This window comes from Zalophus californianus, chromosome 6 (genome assembly GCF_009762305.2).
Source record: "Zalophus californianus isolate mZalCal1 chromosome 6, mZalCal1.pri.v2, whole genome shotgun sequence".
NCBI classification, from domain to species: domain Eukaryota; kingdom Metazoa; phylum Chordata; class Mammalia; order Carnivora; family Otariidae; genus Zalophus; species Zalophus californianus.
In genome coordinates, this window is record NC_045600.1 from 24714538 (window position 1) to 24734147 (window position 19610).

The 19610-nt window shown below is 45.5% G+C and overlaps 1 protein-coding gene across 4 annotated transcripts in view; it reads left to right on the top strand.

Annotated features, from left to right (window-relative positions):
- Nucleotides 1-34: 34 nt before the first annotated feature.
- POMT2 (protein O-mannosyltransferase 2) overlaps nucleotides 35-19610 on the top strand; it is a 42279-nt gene continuing 22703 nt past the window's right edge. For 3 of the 4 annotated variants that reach the window (XM_027570010.2, XM_027570008.2, XM_027570009.2), the window contains exons 1-6: nucleotides 35-511; nucleotides 7100-7184; nucleotides 12900-13004; nucleotides 15006-15114; nucleotides 16858-16966; nucleotides 18543-18702. In XM_027570010.2, the coding sequence (XP_027425811.1) occupies nucleotides 54-511; nucleotides 7100-7184; nucleotides 12900-13004; nucleotides 15006-15114; nucleotides 16858-16966; nucleotides 18543-18702 (1026 nt within the window). In that variant the 5' untranslated portion in view covers nucleotides 35-53. The remainder of the gene's footprint in view (nucleotides 512-7099; nucleotides 7185-12899; nucleotides 13005-15005; nucleotides 15115-16857; nucleotides 16967-18542; nucleotides 18703-19610) is intronic. The other variant, XM_027570011.2, reaches the window with a different exon arrangement.

Below are 19610 nucleotides of genomic sequence, written 5' to 3' on the forward strand. Positions count from 1 at the left end.
TTCTTTGAGCCCGTTTTTTCCCCGGCCGGCCCGCCGGGCCCGGGAGATCCGTCATGCTCTGCGCCACCAGCCGCCTTCTAGCGGCCCGGACGGCGACGGCGCTCCCCGCGCAGCCCAGAGGCCGGGGCCCCGGGGCCCGCTGCCGGCGAAGGGAACTACATTTCCCAGGGCACCCCGAGCTGCCCCTGGGTGACTTCTTGGCGGGGCGGCTCCCAAGATCGAGCGTGTCGGCGGGCCGGAGGGCGATCCTGAGGAGGGGCAGGATGCCGCCGGCGGTGCGCGGAGGCCCGGCAGGGGTCGAGCTGCGTCCCCGGCGGGGCCGCTGTGGGCCCCAGGTTACTAGGGCTGTGGGGCCGGACGTGGCCGCCGAGCCTACAGCGCGGAGCCCCAAACGGCCTGCTCGGGGCTCGCGGCGTTTCGAGGCAGCCGGCCGGTGGGCCCTGCTGGCCCTGGTGACGCTGCTGGCCTTCGCCACCCGCTTCCACCGTCTGGACGAGCCGCCACACATCTGGTGAGTGACAGGAGGGACTCGGCGGGTCCCATGGCAACCGGGTGGGAGTGATGCGCTCTCTGATTGGCCCGGGGGCACGGAAGGGGGCGGGAATCACAGGAGGAGGGGCGGGACTGCGGTGGAGGGGAAACAGGTTGCTAGAGGTAACTTTTGGCCAGGTGCAGTTTCTGTGAGAGGAGTCATTTTTGCTCCTTAGGATCCGAGGAAGCAGTCTCTCAGATTGTGGCCTTGACCTTCCAAGGAGAATTGGAAATCTTAGTACAGAATTTCCTAAGGCCTGAGTTCCCAATCTGTAGGATTTCTAGGCATCAGGGGAGGTGAAAATCATCCTTGGGAGCAGGGACAATTTGTGTGTCCGGAGAAGGTGACGGGGGTCTCAGGAAGCAGGTCTGGGGTCATCTTGTGAAGAGAGACTTGTTTTCTTAAAGGTTTTATTTTGTAGGACTCAGATTTCACGAGATAAGCATAAAAAGTCTCCAGCTTGAAGGAGGAAAAGTTTTGCACAATCTGAAAATGGTTAATTTGTTTAGCCAACAAGTGATAACATGTTTTGTCAGTATCCCTGACCAGAAAGTTAGTGTAGGGGATGTTAAAAATGGAACTCCTCCACCAGAAAGCAAGCCAGCTACCAAACTGGGCTATCCTACTTGGAAGTGAATAAATTAGCTTGTTATTGTTTCATGAGTGCTGGCAGAAGACATGAGACTCCTGGGTCAGAGACAAAGGACTCATTACTCACAGGGCAGGAAGCAGGATGAATATCAGTATAGTGGATTAAGTTTGAATCTCCTCTCCCTCCCCCACCCCACTGATCTGGAGTTGTTAGGGGGAAAGAAAGACAAATCATGTCCAGGAATAGTCCAGGAAGAATCTAAAATTTTCAAAATATAGGTTTATATAATCCTCCACCTCTTTTGTCCTGATCATTACCCAGTTGGTGGCCAAGAGGAGATGAACCATTTCTGGTGATGACTGCATTAGGTGACTAAACTGCTTTACCAAGGTGTGTGAACCAGGAGGAGGTGAGGGAAGTAGAGTCAGAAATCATTTTGAGAAAATTGTTCGTTGCTCAACAATATCAAATGCCTTTGGAGAGTAGGGAGTGTGGAATGTCATCAGATACCTAGACTGTTGGCTCATTATTATGTGGCCATTGCAAAAAAAAAAAAAGGTGCGCTATCGTCAGACTGTAGATGGTTTGGAATGACATAGTTTAGTTTCAGGTGCTGCACTGACATATGTGGAGTCAGATGATTGGATTGGAACAGCATCATCAACACTTTAACCTGAAAAAGTGTCAGTAGCAGTGAGGTACCAATAATAGCCCGGAGGGGGGAATAAATCCTAATACAGTCAGTTTCCTTGGAGCAGGCAGGGCCAATGCCCGCTTGTGGCCTCCTTTATTGCAGGACAAATTGGCCAACTTTTGGTAGGAGTCACAAGTCACCACAATGTAGTAATGGCTTCTGCTTCAGGAACATATAGTCCTTTACTTTGTGCCCAGTCCATGATGGTAGATGTGTTTCCACGTGTGGAGCATTGATGAATGCTGGTGGCAGTGGCAGTAGCCTGTTTGGTACAAGCTTGATCTGCAGCTTGATTTCAGTCAGTCTTATCAGAATACTGGCCCTTACCGTGGGCATCTATATGAGTGATCCAGATTGTCCCATTGACAGGCAGCCATGATTTTTTTGCCACAGTTCTTGGCTTGAAGAGGGGTGACTTAACTTTCTCAGTATATAGTCCTCCAGGTGACACACCAGAAGCTAGGCTAATGGCAAAAGCCCAAGAGCCAATAAAAATAGAACTTGTCTGTTTCTCAGGAATATTGTGTAAGGCAAGGGTGATGACTTTCAATTCAGCCCATTGTGCCCATTAACCCTTATTGCAGTTGGCTTTCCAGAATTGTCACTGGGACTGGATGATTGCTGCTGCCCAGTGGATGCTATCAGTAAACCAGGCATAAACCTTGAGAGGAACCTCTGTGAATCAAGGCTCCGCTGAGCCAGTGGTTTTGCTTTGGGTGGCAGAGTGGAAGATAGTTTCTCCCAAAGTGGATGCTCCCACCTCCTCTTATAAAGTCAAGATGCCTCTAGGGGCCAGGCCAGCTATTTCACTTCCATTTGACGAGCAAGCCTGTTGAGCCTTTTTGTTAGGCTTATATTCCAAGTTGACTCACCCCAAAGTGGTAATATTAAGCCAAAGAGTCCTAAGGCCTTCATCTGTCAGGCACTCAATTTCTATAAAAGCTTAGCAGTAGGGTGATAGCTGCCATTTTTAAAAAGTGTGTGCTTGGTACCTGCGTCCAGCAGATGGCGCTGTCATTCTGGAGAATGGCCTCTCTTGGCTCCAGCTGCCATTATGTCTTAAAGGCTGTGATTTCCCTTTCTCTTCTTGGAATTTATATTATTTCTCCTGGACCACATGGCAGTCCCTGAATGGGATAATCCTCTTTGCCATTATACATTTCACGCTGGGAGCCACAGCAATAGTACAAGGGCCCTACCCACAAGGTCATTTTACCTTCCCTTCCCCACTGGGAGCTTGGCTCAAACCTGTCAGTTGAATTTGGGTGCTTCCCCCCCTTGAACTTATGAGTCTAATAGGCCTGCATCAGTAACTACAATGGCAGCCAGCCGGAGATTATGCCATTCCCCAGTGGAGAGTGTGGAGTGCTGGATGCAAGGGGTGGGAGGAAGCTTTTTTCTTTCCTTTAGCCCCTCCATAGACTTGGCACCCCTTCTTTCCAGTATACTTCCATGTGTCAGTGTACTTCCGTGGTGAGCCCCTGGGCTTAAGGGCCCTTTCCTTTCCATCCCTGTACACACTGCACCTCTGGTAACCCCTGTGCCTAGCAGATTGTCCCTGCTCCCCGCCATGGGATTGAGTGAGCTGATGTGGGCCCCTGCCCTGAGTTTGAGTCCCTCTTTTCTCTGGAGTTCCCCAGCATACTAGCATGTGTGTGGCCTTCAATCCCCTTTAGGGACAGGGAAACCTGGCCCCCACCTTTAATCATCTTACTCCTTTTAAGGCAGCTGAGATTGTGGTAGTAGAGGAGGAGGGATCATGGGACAGAGAGGGAGAGAGTGGCTGTGAGCGACTGAGCAAGGCACATTTACTTTTGTCTTGAGTGCACAGCTTACCCAAGGACTTTTCAATGTTTTCATTTTGTCCAAAGTTCTGTATTGAGTAGCAAGGTCCTTACTACTGGCGCCATTTATGTAAACTTTGGAGAGTCCTTGATTTAGCAGCCACATCCATATTGCCTTTTGGCTGGGGCTGCTAGGCTTGCTGCCCCATTGTCATGATCACATCTCTTTCTTATTTTGCCCAGAAGAGAGTGAGCAGTAACCAAGGCAACATTCAAACTGTTTCTTTCTCCATTCAGCCTCATTAATAGGTAGGACAGTGGGAGACTCTCGGCTACCTTCCTTGCCCACCACATTCCATCCCCAGCTCATTGTCCTTTCTCTTACAGAAAGGTATGTCTCAGCATCCTATGCTTGTGATCACAAACTATCAGGGTCTGGGATTTTATTTTACCCAACTTGCAAACTAGTAAGTTAGCCTGTCATTGTTTTATGGATGCTGGCAGACGACAAAGTACTGAGTCAGAGCCAAAGGACTTTATTTCTCATGGCACAGCAAGCAGGATGAGCATCAGCATGTTGGCATCAATTCCTATTGCCCCCGAAGTCCCCTGTGATGCCATGGGTCTGAATGAATGCCTGAACATGCAGGGGGTTGTATCATAGCTGAGGGATACTGAGCTTGGGGAATCCACTGTTTTATGATAAGCAGTAAAGAAGAGTGCTGTCTTTCCCAGAGGGAGATGCTAACTCTTCCCTCAAGGTTGTTTTCTGCAAACATAACCCTGAGAAATGGCCTGAGTAAAGAGTGGCCAGGACCTGGCATTCTTGGCATACCCTGCAAGGTCTGTAGGAGCAAGAGAGAGCCAGGGAGGATTGTCTCTCCCAACACAAACACAATAGAAGCTGAGAAGAAATATGAATGTTACTACTAGTTTTACTTGGGAAATTTTTGAAGCAAAAATCTCATGTTTCCAAACAGACCTCAGAACTAACCACAAGTGTTGGGACAGTGTACATAATCCCAGTGGGCACCCCACATATGTGCGGGACTTTATGGTCTACAGAGTTCTTTCACATATGTTTTTTGAATTGAGTCCTAATGCTTCCCTGTGAGGGGGACATGGCCGATAGTTTTGTTGTTTTCATTGTGTAGACAAGAACAGAGATCCAGGGAGGGTGACTCTGCCAGGTTGTGCCTTCGTTAGTAAGTGGTGGAGCTGAGACTGATCTCTCTTCTTTCTGCAAGTCTATTTTGTCACACTGCTTGGACGTTATTTCTCTCTTTGACATCACCATACCACGGTCCTCATTTCGTGTCAAGCAGAGTGTTTAGCAAATAGTAGATTTACTTTTCTGCCTATCTCTTGGACCCACTGAGTTAAGGGAAAAAAAAAAAGAACCCTACATTTTTGGGGAAAGCATGTTTAGCCCCTTACATTGCAGGTTGGTAATAATTGCTTATAAAAGCTGGCCGTGGGGATAGCTGGTCCCTAGAAAGCAACTGCTCTTCTGAGCTGCGGGGAGGGACTGACAGACAAAAATGGCCAGGCTGTGCTACATAACTGGGCTGTTGCCATAAGTCTTTGTGTAGGATGTGAAAAGGTTTATGTGGTTGTATGGAAGAACAAGACTTTTACATTGTGTTTAAAAGCTAATGTATTAGAATCACTTATTTACTTGCAAAACAATTTGTGCAATGAAGATAGCTTCTAGATAGGCTCTTAACTAAATTTTTATATACTGGTTAGTTCATTATAATAAGCTCATAGTCAGCAGTTAATTATCAAAAGGTTAATGCGCAAAATTAGACCCCTGTGACAACTGTAGTTTGTAGGCTCTTACTGATCAGTAGCCCATGGTGTAGTTTATAATAGCAATAGTAGTCTACTTTCTAGTAGCAAAAGTAGTCTCAGGGTCAGAAGGTAACAAACTTGGAAGAGAACTCTTACTACAAACCTTTCTATATTATAGAAAAACTCTGCTCTTTTAAAATAAATAGAAACTCAAGCTACAGAATAAGTATAGATTTCACTTAAATTTATAACTGGTTGGCCTTTTTATTTTTAAATAATTTTAAATAATTTTAAAAATAATATATTTTTATATTTGCTAACCTTTCTCATCTATCTAAATGAAAGTTAACAGTGGGGTGCCTGGGTGGCTCAGTTGTTGGGCGTCTGCCTTCGGCTCAGGTCGTGATCCCAGGGTCCTGGGATGGAGCCCCGCATCGGGCTCCCTGCTCAGCGGGAGGCCTGCTTCTCCCTCTCCCACTCCCCCTGCTTGTGTTCCCTCTCTCGCTGTGTCTCTCTCTGTCAAATAAATAAAATCTTTAAGAAAAAAAAAAAAAAGAAAGTTAACAGTCAGCCTGATGGGGACACCTGGGTGCCTTCAGCTCAGGTTGTGATCCCAGAGTCCTGGGATCAAGTCCCGCATGGGGCTCTTTGCTTCTTCCTCTCCCTGCCGCTCCCCTTGCTTGTGCTCTCTCTCCCTCTCACTCTCTCTCTGACAAATAAATAAATAAAATCTTAAAAAAAATAAAAAATAATCAGCCTGATGTCTTGCTTCCTCAAATCACTTGTGTCAAAAAAAACTTTTTTTTTTTTTAAGTAAACTCTACCCCCAATGTAGGGCTCAAACTCATGGCGCCTTAGGTGGCTCAGTTGGTCAAGCACGGGACTCTTGGTTTTGTGCTGTCAGAGTCGTGAAATTGAGCCACATGTGGGGTTCCACGCTCAGTGGGAGTCAGCTTGAGGATTCTCTCTCTCCCTCTGCCTCCTCCTCTGTCCCTCCCCCAGCTCGCATGCACACATGTGTGCTCTCTCTCTCTCAAACAAATAAATAAAATCTTTAAAAAAAAACAAACCTCACGACCCAGGATCAAGAGTTGCATAATCTACCAACTGAGCCAGCCAGATGCCCCAATGTGTCAACGATTTTTTTAATCCAAATTTTCTCATTAATTGCTTGAAACTTATAGTCTTTGGGTTTTTTTAAATAATGATTTATTTGTTTATTTGAGAGAGAGAGAGAGAGAGCACAAGCAGGGGGAGGGGCAGAGGGAGACAGAGAAACAAACTCCCCACTGAGCACAGATCCTGACCCAGGGCTGGATCCCAGGACTCTGAGATCATGACCTGAGCTAAAGGCAGACACTTAACCTACTGAGCCACCCAGGTGCCCCATAGTCTTTGGCTTTAACTGTAATTTTAACCATGCTTTATTATGGCTATTTGGATTATATGATAATTTATTTATATATTTTTAAGACTTTATTTATCTGAGAGAATGAGAGAAAGAGAGAGAGCACAAGCGGGGCAAAGGGCAGAGGGGGAGGAACAAGCAGACTTTAGCACGGAGTCCGATGTGGGGCTCGATCCCAGGACCCCGGAATCATGACCTGTGTTGAAGGCAGATGCTTAATGGACTGAGCCACCCAGCCACCCCAGATTGTATGATAATTTAAAAATTCTCATTTCTCTTTCTGTTTCTCCTTTAGTTGGGATGAGACTCACTTTGGAAAAATGGGAAGCTATTATATCAACCGCACCTTTTTCTTTGATGTGCACCCACCTCTGGGAAAGGTGAGCAATGTGGTGACTGACAGCCCTCTTCAAAGGGTTGGAGCAAAGTCTCAATTTTGGATTTAAATCTTGGGCTTGTGGAAAGAAACCCTGACATTCCAGGCCAGCTGGTTATGTGGAAAATCTTTGATGTTTTGAGGAGTTCTCTGGGCCCAGAAATGGAGAGGGAGTCCATCAACCGATGGATATACAAAATATGATATATCTATATGATGGAATATTATTCAGCCGTAAAAAAGGAATGAAGTGTTGATACATGCTACAACATGGATGAGTCTTGTAAACATTATGCTAAGTGAAAGATGTCAGACACAAAAGGCCACAATAGTGTATGATTCCATTATATGAAATGTCCAGAATAGCCAAATCCATAGAAACAGAAACTAGATTAGTAGTAGCCAGGGTCTGGTGGGGAAGGAGGACTGGGGAGTGATTTCAGATAGGTAGGGAATTTCCTTTGGGGTGATGAAATGTTCTGGAATTAGGTAGAGGTGATGGTGGCACAACCTTGTGAATATACTAAAAACCACTGAATTGTACACTTTAAAATGGTGACTCTTATGGTATATTAATTTTATCTCAATTCAAAAAAGTAGACAGTGGAGAGAAGGAATATGTTGCATAAAGCAGAGATTGCTGAGAGGTTCTGATTGTCTACAGGGGAGCAAAACTCCTTTTCCTCCTTCCCACTCCCAGCAGGTACATTCTTTGACCTGTACCTCTTACATGTTTTACAATTAGAAATCCCACAGTGAGAATTCATTTTACTCCTCTAAAAACAATGACCTCTGAGAAGGCTAATGGATCAGCCCTTTCTTCCTAATGGAGGCTGAGATCTTTGGTACCAAAGGGACAAGAATTGGTCTGTTAAGAAGCGGAGGTGTGATCTTGGAGCATGGAGTAGTTGGGGATAGAGGCGGAGGTGATGGGAGGCAGGGCTGGTGGTCTGTGACAGGTGGGCTTAGGGGCACGAGAGCATTGGATAGGGACCAGAGAGGGGTGGCGAGGGAGGTGGGATAGTGACCTGTTTCAAAATTAGCTCTGAGCCCAGAGCTGGAGTAGAAAATATTATGCCTCTCCTGTCTCCTTTATAAGATTACAGCAATAAAAATCAGAGCAATTGAAAACTTAGTCTGTTCTTGTCGCTTTTAGTATATTATCTTATGTAATCCTCAGAGTAACCTATGAAGTAGGTACTGTTGTATCCCCATTTTGCCAGTGGGGAAACTGGGGCACAGAGAGGAAAAGAAGTTTGCCATAGGGAAGAAAGCTAGTAAGTGGCAGAGTCAAGGTGCAGGCTGGTTTAACGTCTACTCTCTTAACCCTTACATCACGCTGCCTCATGATACTTGCCTTGCCCCACCACTTGGATGATATCTATTAACTACCGTAGGAATAAGCAATAGAATGTGTTGAATGTTTGCACTGAGCTAGCCCAGGAACCAGGACCCCTGGCGGAGGAGATTTTTTTTTTTCCTAGGAAAACCAGCCCAGTCTTTCAGCTGGGGACTGCCTGTCTGTGTTTGGAGTCCCCTAGTGCTGAGCACAGTGAAGGCATGCATGTGGAACACTGGTGATGTTTTTACTTAAGCCTCCCCTGGTTCATATCTGGTCCCTGTGGGCAGGGAAAAATGTGAGGCTTCTTTCTAAGGCTGCCCCTGGGGAGTTCGGTCCGTCTGCCCCCCTAATTTATCTCCTGATGATCCTGTGCTTTACCTGATTGAAAGAGAGTGACGAACACAGTAGCTTTCATAGGTTCTAAGGCCAAGCCAGTGAAAGAATCAGAAAGCCCCTTGAAGTTGTGAATGGGAGTTTTCTCCTGCAGTACTGAGGCTTCTAGCTGTCATTCCACGCCGGCTCCCAACCCTGGAGGAAATAGAAATGCCTGCACAGAGTGAAACATTTGATCAGCACAGAAGGAAGTCAAAGGTCAAGAGCTACCTCTCCCCACATTTCTATTAGTTTCTTATATATGTTTTCTTAGAAATTCTTTTTTTTTCAGTTGTATACCTTTATTTAACAATCAGTGATTAGTTCTCATCCACATTAACTGTCTGTAGATTTTTGAAAGTGGTGACAGGTACATAGGTAACCAGTGTATAGAGCTTGTCTGGTGAATCTTCATCCTCACGTTTTCTGGACAACCGCACACGGATATGGTATGGAACATTCGTTATTCCTTTGGCCCAGAAAGCTTTGTCGAGCCTGGTGTCAATGCGCACTTCTGGAGTTCCCATCTCCTTCGTGGCAAATTTCCAGATCTCTTTTGAGTTCCCGAGGGGCACGCTTCTTGAAACCCACTCCATGGATGCGCTTGTGAATGTTGATGGTGTATTCTCTGGTCACTACTTCGTTGATGGCAGAACGGCCCTTCTTCTTCTCACCACCCTTCTTCGTGGGAGCCATTCTGCCGGGCCCTGGTTGGAAAGGAAGAGAAATTCTTTATATAGGGTGCCTGGCTGGCTCAGTCGGTTAAGTGTCTGCCTTTGGCTCAGGTCATGATCCCAGGGTCCTGGGATGGAGCCCGTGTCAGGCTCCCTGCTCAGTGGGGAGCCTGCTTCTCCATCTGCCTGCCACTCTGCCTACTTGTACTCATGCTTGCTCTCTATCTCTCTCTGTCAAATGAATAAATCAAATCTTAAAAAAAAAAATTCTTTCTACAGGGCGCCTGGGTGGCTCAGTTGGTTAAGCGTCTGCCTTTGGCTCAGGTTGTGATCCCAGGGTCCTGGGATTGAGTCCCACAACGGGCTCCTTGTCAGCACAGAGCCTGCTTCTTCCTCTGCCCCTCCCCCCGCTCGTGCTCTCTCTCGCTCTCTCTTTCTCTGTGCTCTCTCTCTCTGACAAATAAATAAATAAAATCTTTAAAAAAAAGAAATTCTTTTATAGATATGTGAGTATATTTACAGGCGTGCACAGGAACAACTTATATATACAAATAGGACCAGACTAAAATTGTTCAGCAGCTTATATTTTAAACATGATATATCTTTTTTTTTTTAAGATTTTTTATTTATTTATTTGACAGAGAGAGACACAGTGAGAGAAGGGACACAAGCAGGGGGAGTGGGAGAGGGAGAAGCAGTCTCCCTGCTGAGCAGAGAGCCCGATGTGGGGCTCGATTCCAGGACCCTGGGATCATGACCTGAGCTGAAGGCAGACGCTTAATGACTGAGCCACCCAGGCGCCCCTAAACACGATATATCTTAACTTCTTTCCACATTAGCACATAAAAATGTACTCCATTTTTAAAAAATTTATTTCATTTTATTTATTATTTTAATTTGCATATTGTTGACACACGATGTTACATTAGTTTCAGGTGTAAACCATGGTGATTGGCAAGTTTCTATGTTATGCTGTGCTCACCGCAAGTGTAGCTGCCATCTGTCCTGTTCCATCACTACTCCGATGTCACTGACTGCAGTCCTCATGCTGTGCTTTCTATTTCCGTGACTTACTCATTCCATAAATGGAAGCCCGTATCTCCTACTCCCCTTCACCCGTGCTGCCCATCCCCCACGCCTTTCCCTCTAGCGACTACAGTTTGTACTCAATATTTATCATTCTGATTCTGTTTTTGTTTGCTTATTCATTTTTTTAAAGATTCCATTTATGAGTGGAATCATATGGTGTTTGCCTTCTCAGTCTGGCTTAGCATAATACCCTCTAGGTCCATTCATGCTGTCTCAGATGGCATGATCTCAGCCATTTTTATGACTGTTGTGCTCCATGCATTTTAATGGCTATATATTATTCCATTATACAGATGTGCCATAAATTATTTTACCCATCTTTAATTTGTGGACATTTATGTTAATTCCAATTTTCAGCCATTACAAAAGATTTTGCAGTGAACATCCTTGTACATTTATCTTTTCATAGTTGTGCAGGTGTATCTAAAAGGTTCTTAGCAGCCAAACTAAAGAGTCTAAGGATATACACATTTAAATTTGTGTTAGATATCGCTATGTTTTTCTTCAAAAATATTGTAGTAATATATATTCCCACCAACAGTGTATGAGGGTTCTTGCTCCCCCACACCATTGCCAGCACTGGTGTGATAATACTTTCAAAACTTTGCCAATTTGAGAATAAAAATGGTGTGTCACTGTTTTCATTTGCATGTCTTTTTGAGTTGGATTGAACATTTTCTTCATATGTTTATTAGTCATTATTTTGTTTTCTCTGAATTTGTCCATTATTCTAGTAAGTTCCTTCCTTATTGATTTGAATGAGTTAGTGAGGAAATTAGGGCTCAGGGCTACTTTTAATCTTAAGGGAACCGAGAGGGAACTGAATTTCAAGTGCCTGGTAAGGGCTTGGCATAGTGCCAGATGTTTGACCTATTGTACTGTCTCTGATCCTCACAGCCTCCCCTGCCACCGCAAGGGAAATTTTATTACTTGTAGCTCAGACATTAATAAGTACTGCCGGCAATCAGCTGAGATGCAAACCATCAGTGCATTTTTTCACTCTACCAGACCAGCCAAGCAGTCTGGGAATTTATACCAGCCCCAGGCGAATTTGTTCTCTGAGATCCCAGGTGGGAAGGGGCATGCATTTGTTTGTCACCTGTCAGTTTTTGTTCATCTAGGTATTTGGATGGCTCTGTCTTTTCAATACCTTCTCTTACTCTATGTTAAATTAGTTACATTAACTTCTGATCCCTAGGATTTTTTTTTTAACAAGGCTTTATAATCATTTACTGTTGAATTTTGGCCTCTATTCCTTGACGTGGAACTATAGAGGGTGACTTTGGTTAGAGCTACTTATAGTAAAAAGTGAGCTGGTTCGTGGTCCAAACCCAAGCCTCACAAGCAGTGTTGCAGGGAGGGGCTTTCTTAATACAGCCAGTATATTCTGTCCCTCCACACAGCTTAACTGGAGCACAGCGGTCTGGGCAGGGGGGCCTGGGGCTGTTAAAAATGCTTGGTATTTGCTGACAGTTTTTATGGCTTAGCAGCTTCTGATTGCTTGTGTGGAAAAGAGACTTTTACACTGTTGAAAGATGAAAAGATAGAAATGAAGAAGCTGATCTTCTTGAATGTTTTGAAGGATTCACAAATCTCAGTCTTAGTGTAATAGTTGATTTGTTCTGGTTTGGAATGTGCCAAGGCTGCCCTCCTTTGAAATATTGGAAATAGGAGAAACTGGTCTCTGGCCTTTTGGTATTTTTTCCCCTGGGACTTTTCTCCTCTGGGGAAACGTGTCTGTCTTAGCATCCTCCCCCCGCCGTCTTCCTTTCTGCCTATTGCTGGTGTGGAACTCCTTGGCCACTTTTCCCCCTCCTCATTCTAACTTGGAACCTCATCTTCCTTTCAGAGGGTCAGTCTCCCAGGAATCAGCCCCTGCCCGTGGCCTCCCCCATGGGCTGTCATGTTTTATTTCATAGCAAATGAAAGAAGACTGAATGAGAGAGCCCTTCCTGGCCCTGCCCTTCAGATTGTGGGACTTTTTTCTTCCTAAGTATTCAATCTGCACTATTCCCAAGAACTTGGCTTTAACACAAGAGAGGATTTGTTTCAAGCAAAGAGCTCTGTAGACAAAAGATTCTTTGCTCTGCAACAGCTGCAGGAGAAAATGTCACATTGGCAACTCCTATGAACAGTTATCAAGGGAAGCCAAAGTCTGGGTGCAGCTGGAGGGACGTTTAGGGGACAGAGGAATCTTAAAGGTCTCTCATCATCTTTTTGTTTGTTCTCCTTCTCTCCTCAGATGCTGATAGGTCTTGCTGGCTACCTGAGTGGGTATGACGGGACTTTTTTGTTCCAGAAGCCTGGGGACAAATATGAGCATCACAACTACATGGGAATGAGAGGAGTAAGGCTTCCTGACTTACTCTAGACTGAACCCTGGGGCCACACTCAGTCAGAACTTACAATTGGAAGCCCTGGAGTGGTGGCAGGTGTAGACAAAGGGACTTTGGGTGGCAGTGGGAGGGGAGGATGATTGGACCCACATCCTGTAGTAAAGATTTAGGTGTAGAGATTCAGCACTGTGGTAGGTAAGAAGGGGAGGGGAGGCCACAGATAATACAGAGATTTCGTGGTAGGAGCAAGCACACACTGTCACCTATTGCCCAGCCATGTGAGGCTTCAGACTTCAGGTTGGAGAGCAACCTAGGACCCGGGCAGCCAGGAGGCTCCTGCAGCCCTGACATTGGCCTCAGCACATTCGCAGGCCACACGTCATTCCTCTCCATGGCCACAACTGCTGGAGGATTGCCTACCTCTGAGGGCCCTTAAGATCTCAGCATCCCATACTCCTGACACCAGGTTCCTGCTTCTTTCCCCATGAAGGTTTCAGGCACCCAAAAGGGGTTTTCCAGTCTTGTAGAGGAGGCTATATGTTTGCCCCGAGTTGCAGCACCAGCCTTGATAGAGCATCGCCAGGCCTAAGTACCCAACTTTGTGGAGACCCCTTATCTGTAGCTAAATGAAACCTGCAAAATCTGACTTTGGACATGGAGCTCTCAGAGCAGGTTGCATTTATTTACAAGCTCCTTTCCTTAAGGAGCTCAAAGCACTTTAGATAAATGCTGTGTGCTTATTTGAGCTAATCATTGGGTGATTTGCATGGTCATATTGTACTATATTAAATAAGGATTGCCCCAACCCTTGAGTTCACATTCTGAAGTGGTTCTGTGTCTTCCTAATGACTTTTGAACATCACATAGCATATGTAATTGGATAGAGGCCTGACTCACTGTGGGCTTGCTGTGGAAATCGACAAGGCGAAATATAACAGCCTTGTTCTCTTTCACACTAGGGCACATTGCTTGCTTGCTTTTTTTTTTAATTATTATGTTATGTTAATCACCATACATTACATCATTAATTTTTGATGTAGTGTTCCATGATTCATTGTTTGCATATAACACCCAGGGCTCCATGCAGAACGTGCCCTCTTTAATACCCATCACCAGGCTAACCCATCCACCCACCCCCCTCCCCTCTAGAACCCTCAGTTTGTTTCTCAGAGTCCATCGAGGACACATTGCTTTCAATTGACAAAAAGTGACAACCCAATTGTGAGAGTTTCCATTTCCCTGGGCTTGTCTATTTACTTGTGATGGACAGGGTAGGGAGGTAGAGCGAGAGTTGGTGGTTCCAAACAAAACAAAACAAAACAAAACAAAAAACAACTCTCCAGATACTGAAGTTTCAGATACTGATGTTTCGGATAGTTTTTTTTTTCCAGAATTAAAATGCAACCTGTAGATTAAAGAGTGATTTCTGTTGTGATTGAAGGAAAAAGCCAAGGGAGAAATAACAGAAATAATAATAGAATTCTCTAGAATATTAAAACACCATAGACAGGTCTTTCTCTGCTTGTACCCACAGTTTTGTAGTAGAAGCTAATGTTTATTGAGTACTTTGTGTGTGCTAATAAAATTAGCCCATTTAATCTCCAGAGAAAACTCTAGGAGGCAGGAACTAATTTTTCATATGACACAGACGGGGAGGCTGAGATTCAGAGATGTACTGTTTTAGTCACAGCTAGAAGTTGATGGGGCAGTCCAACCTCAGAGTCCCCTACTTGAAACATGTGCCATCCTGCACACACCTCCTTGGCTGAATTTTGCTAATTTCGTGTCAGTGTTCGAGGTGGTGCTCAATGGGCACATATATGTTGCTTGATTTGATGATTCACTGTCACACCATCCCTTTCTTGTTTATAGATATTCTAGGTGATTTCGGGTCACGAGGTCATGCCTGCACCAAGTGTCCTCCATTTTAAACATTAGTTTGTACCAAGTCAAGTAGGTCTCTGATGCTTAGCTTAGCTGGCTGTTTGACTGCTTCTCTTTTCCTTCCATAGTTCTGTGCTTTCCTTGGTTCCTTGCTGGTTCCCTTTGCCTACCTCACTGTATTGGAGCTGTCCAAGTCCCTCCCCGCAGCACTGCTCACCGCTGCCCTCCTGACCTTTGGTAAGTTGTCTTATACCCATGTTTCTTAGGAAATTGCCACATTATGAGTGTAGTTGGAAATCAATACATTTAAGGATCCTATCCATGGGGCCAGTGGTTAAGTAACTTTAGGATTGGCTAAATGTATTACAAATCTTATTTTCTTCACCAGTGATACTACATATAAAAATAGCTGTGTGTAGCAAACCTTTATATTATTAGAGGGTAGTGCTCACATGTGTAATCCCAAAGAATAGATTATCTCCAGGTTATCCACATTTGAGTTTGGTGTGGATAAGAAGATAAATTTGTGTGTGTGCATGTGTATATTTGAAGGAGGCTTATGGTTCTAATTCTGCTTCTCTCAGGCTACTATCCAGGTCTCTCAGGTTACTAGAAGTTTGCACTCCTTAAACTGATTTCAGCTGAATGCAAGGGCAGATGTCTCAGAAGTAGCTGGGTGGCAGGAAATAGCAAAATGGGAACTTTATTTTCTGTGGATAATTCCCAGCTGGATAAATGAGAATTGATCTATAGAAATTGATTCTGTGCTATTCTGATTTTTATTAAAGTGAATTCATGACCTCATAGAACTGAACATTTAAAGAAGTCCAGGCCAAGTTAGGTGGGTATTTCAGATGTAATTCTGGCTTTGTTTTGACAAATATGTTGCAAGATTATAGGGCCTCTCTGTAGAGGATTGGTGGGTTTTTCCTTGTGTCTTTAATTTCCCTTTTCAGTTGTTCATCCTCTTCCTTTATTTTTTTTATTCCACAACTGTTTTTCAAGCATCTCCTCTGTGCCAGGCCACTTTTCTGGGCCTCAGAGGATATGCTGATGAGACACTGTGCTGTCATGGAGCTTACCTGCTAGTGCGGCGGATGATAAATAAGCAAGTAGATTATAAGTCTGAAATGTAACAACATAAGCCATAGTGCAATGTAGAAAATAGAGTGGGGTAAGGGAGAGAGGAATGGGGAGGGAGTCTCTTGTAGGTAGGGTGGCCTGAGTGAAGCAGAAGATTAAGGCATGCAGAGATCTGAGTGAAGCGTGTTCAGGCAGAGGGAACAGCATGTGCAGTGGCCCTGGTGCAAGGCAGCATTTGGTGGATTCAGGGAACAGCAAGGAGGCCAAGTGTGGCCAGAGTGGAGTGAGTGAGGCAGAGGGTGTTGGTGGAGGAGGTTGCTTAGGGTGGGAGATCATGCCGGCTTTGGCAGTCGTCATGAGGACTTGGTTAGTCTGAGTGAGATGGCAAGGCATTGGAAGCTTCAAGCAGTGGCTTGATGTAATGAAATTTTGTTTGAAGAACAATCACTTGGGTGCCTTTGCGGAGAATCAGCTTCCAACAGAGACTTCATGTATAATGCTAAGACTCTATGCTAGTCTTACTATACTTACCTATACTTCCTAGGTATAGGTAGTCTGTGGCTATATAAGCAGGGTGGCAGAACTCCCATTTTGATGGTGGAAATGAGGAAGAGCCCTTGTCTCAGGACTGCTCTATCTGATTGAATGACAGGGTCGTTTCTTGGGTCACAGGCCCGAAAGGAGTGTGAGATACAGTTTCCTATCCCTGGGCTTTGATGTATCCCAAAGCTATGGCCTTCCACCTCCCTGATGACTCAGTGGCTCATCTGGTCTTGACTGCATAAATGCTTACATGCAATTAAGTATAAGGGGCACTGTTTCTTATTGTTGGGGTGTTTGGTTCTCAGGGGGCCCATCTCTGATTCCCTTTTTGACTGCTGAGCTCATGTTTTTCAGATACAGGATGCCTTACTCTGTCCCAGTATATCCTCCTTGACCCCATCTTGATGTTCTTCATCATGGCTGCCATGCTGAGCATGGTCAAGTACAACTCCTGTGCCGACAGGTCAGAAACACCATCTCTGCGGGCTGGGCGTTGGGGGTCAGAAGCTATGGCAGCTCCGGAATTTCTGTAATAACCAGGGACAGGGTGGGTGCCTATAGAACTTGTCTTGAAGCTGCACTTAAGGCAAGCATACTTTTTTTTTAAACTTAGATTGTCCATTTTAGATCATAAAAATAGATTTTAATATGTTTTCTAGACATACTTTTTTTTTGTTTTGCATAAGACTGAAAAAATGTCAATGATCTTTTTAAAGAATATTCTAATGGGTGGATTTGGGTAGGGGTTTGTGGATATTATGGAAGAGTCCTAATGCCTTCCCAGCCCACCATCTTCTAAGCTACCCCTTGGTACCAGCGCTGGTTAGGGATCCCAGGATAACTTTATCCTTTTCACATTCTCTGTCCTAGAGGGGAGGGAACCAGGACAGAGACTGCCTGGGAGCTATTTGTCTCCCTGCCCTCAGTGGTTGCATCCACTCCTGACCTAGTGACAGGAATAATTTATATAAAAGGTTGGCTTAAGCAGTCCATACCAGTCAAGAGGATCTCTGCAGGCCCTGGTCAGTTCTAAAGCTGTTCTGGAGGGCCTGGTCTTCTTCCAGAATGGTCTTTTGCAGATCCTCCTTTTGCCTCTGAGAGAGTAGAGTAGGTCATTCATTCTATTCAAACCGAAAGAGCTGGCTCCGCCTAGGCTTTTCTAGGAGTCAGCTTGGTTTCACCATGGCCAAGCTCATTAAATTACATTATGCCAATAAAGCCGGATCCAGTGACTACCATCTCTCCCTGGCTTTGGGTGGTCGTCTCCTCCTACCACGCCCACCTCCACCTGCCATTTCTTGAATACATACTATGTGCCAGGTCCTGTGCTAGGAGCCGGAAGCACGGAGGTACGTAAGTCTCGCAGTTCAGGGGCCTTCAGTCCGCCAGAGGAGGCAGCCAGCTAATGGGAAAATTGCAGCACCGAGCACTGGGTGCTGTAAGGGGAGCAAACCTCGGAACCGACCGCCAGGGTTAGGACTGTGCTCTGGCGAGTGCTGGCTGTCCTGCTTGCCCTCTCTGTACCTCGATTTCCTCCTGTGGGAGAAGGGGATAATAATAGGACCTACCTCCGTGGAGTTGCAGTGAAGGTTAAAGTGTTTATATGCGTCAAGTGCTCAGAACAGCACCTGACACATAGTACGCACTCAATAATTGCTGGCTTCCCAAGGGCCACAGGCAACCCCCAGGAGAGAGAGGGCTGACTTAATCTGGTGTGCTGCTCTGGATTTGCCTTTTCCTTCCACCTGAACAATAAGCCTCTTGTTTAATTTGAGCCCTGTACTGAGCCAGGAAAGCTATGGCCCCTCTCCCAGAAAAATATCCTACTCACTCTCACATTGCTTCCTGCGGTTTTGGGAGTTCCATAGCCGCATGCTCCTTGAAGCCACGCCACGGTCTCCTGAGGTTAGAAGCCCTCAAGAAAGAGGGCAGGCATGGCCTCTCAGGGTCACAGAACCTCTGCCCTTCCCCACTGCTGCTCTCGTTTTTGAGTTTGGTTCCAGCTGCCAAACTGAACTCTGTGTCTTGTTGGTTTTCAGGCCCTTCTCTGCCCCCTGGTGGTTCTGGCTCAGCCTGACTGGCATTAATCTGGCTGGTGCTTTAGGGGTCAAGTTTGTTGGCCTCTTTATCATCCTGCAAGTGGGGTGGAACACCATTTCAGACCTTTGGCACCTGTTTGGAGACCTCAGTCTTTCAGTGGTGAGAACCCAAGTGCTTGTAGAAATGTCTTTGCTCCCTGGTATTGCTCAGCAGAGCCAGTGGCCTTTCTCTGCCTCTGCTGCAGGTGGTGGAGTGGCTGTATTCTGGCCTGAGGTGGGCTGGCTCTGGCCCTTGTCTGTAGGCAGCATGACAACAGGAAGGAGGCCATGCTCGGAGGCTAGAGAGGTTTAAAGGGAGAGGATGAACTAACATCCTTGGCATTTTCTTTTGGCATTTGTTTCTGCGATGTTTTTTAAATGCTCTACAAACTACCCAGTCACAGAGTGTGTCCAGCTGGGCTCATGCCAAATATATGGCAGACACTAGCTGCATGGGATCTTAGGTAAAACGGGTAGGATGACTTTCCGAACTCACCATTTCCTTTCGCGGACCCAGGGTCTCCAGATTTGGAGGCCAGGAAGGGCCTTTAGAGTTTATTAAAGTATTATTTACTAAGAGCTGGTTCTGTGCTAGGCACCGTGCAGAGTGCTTCACCTTCAGTGGCTCATTTACCTCTCCTAACAGTCCTGTGAGGTAGGTAGTTATTACCTTCTCTTTACAAATGAGGAAGTCCAGACCCAGAGAGGTAATAATGTGTCCAAGACCATACAAGTAAAAGGTAGATGTAGGATTCAGACTTAGACGAGGCTGACTCCAGACCTGACCTACTTTGCCACAAGGCTTCACCATCACCTCTGAACCAAAGTCTCGATAAGTTCATTTATTCGCTTAGAAAATATAGACAGACTACCCTTTAAGTCTGAAACACAGAATATGCAGATGAATAAAACAAGGATTCCTGCCCTCCAGAGACAATGGAGGGAGAGAAATAAGTAAACAGGTGATTACAGTCCAGCCAAAAAGTGCTGTGAAGGGCACGAGCCCAGGTCAGGTGGTCCAGGAAGGTT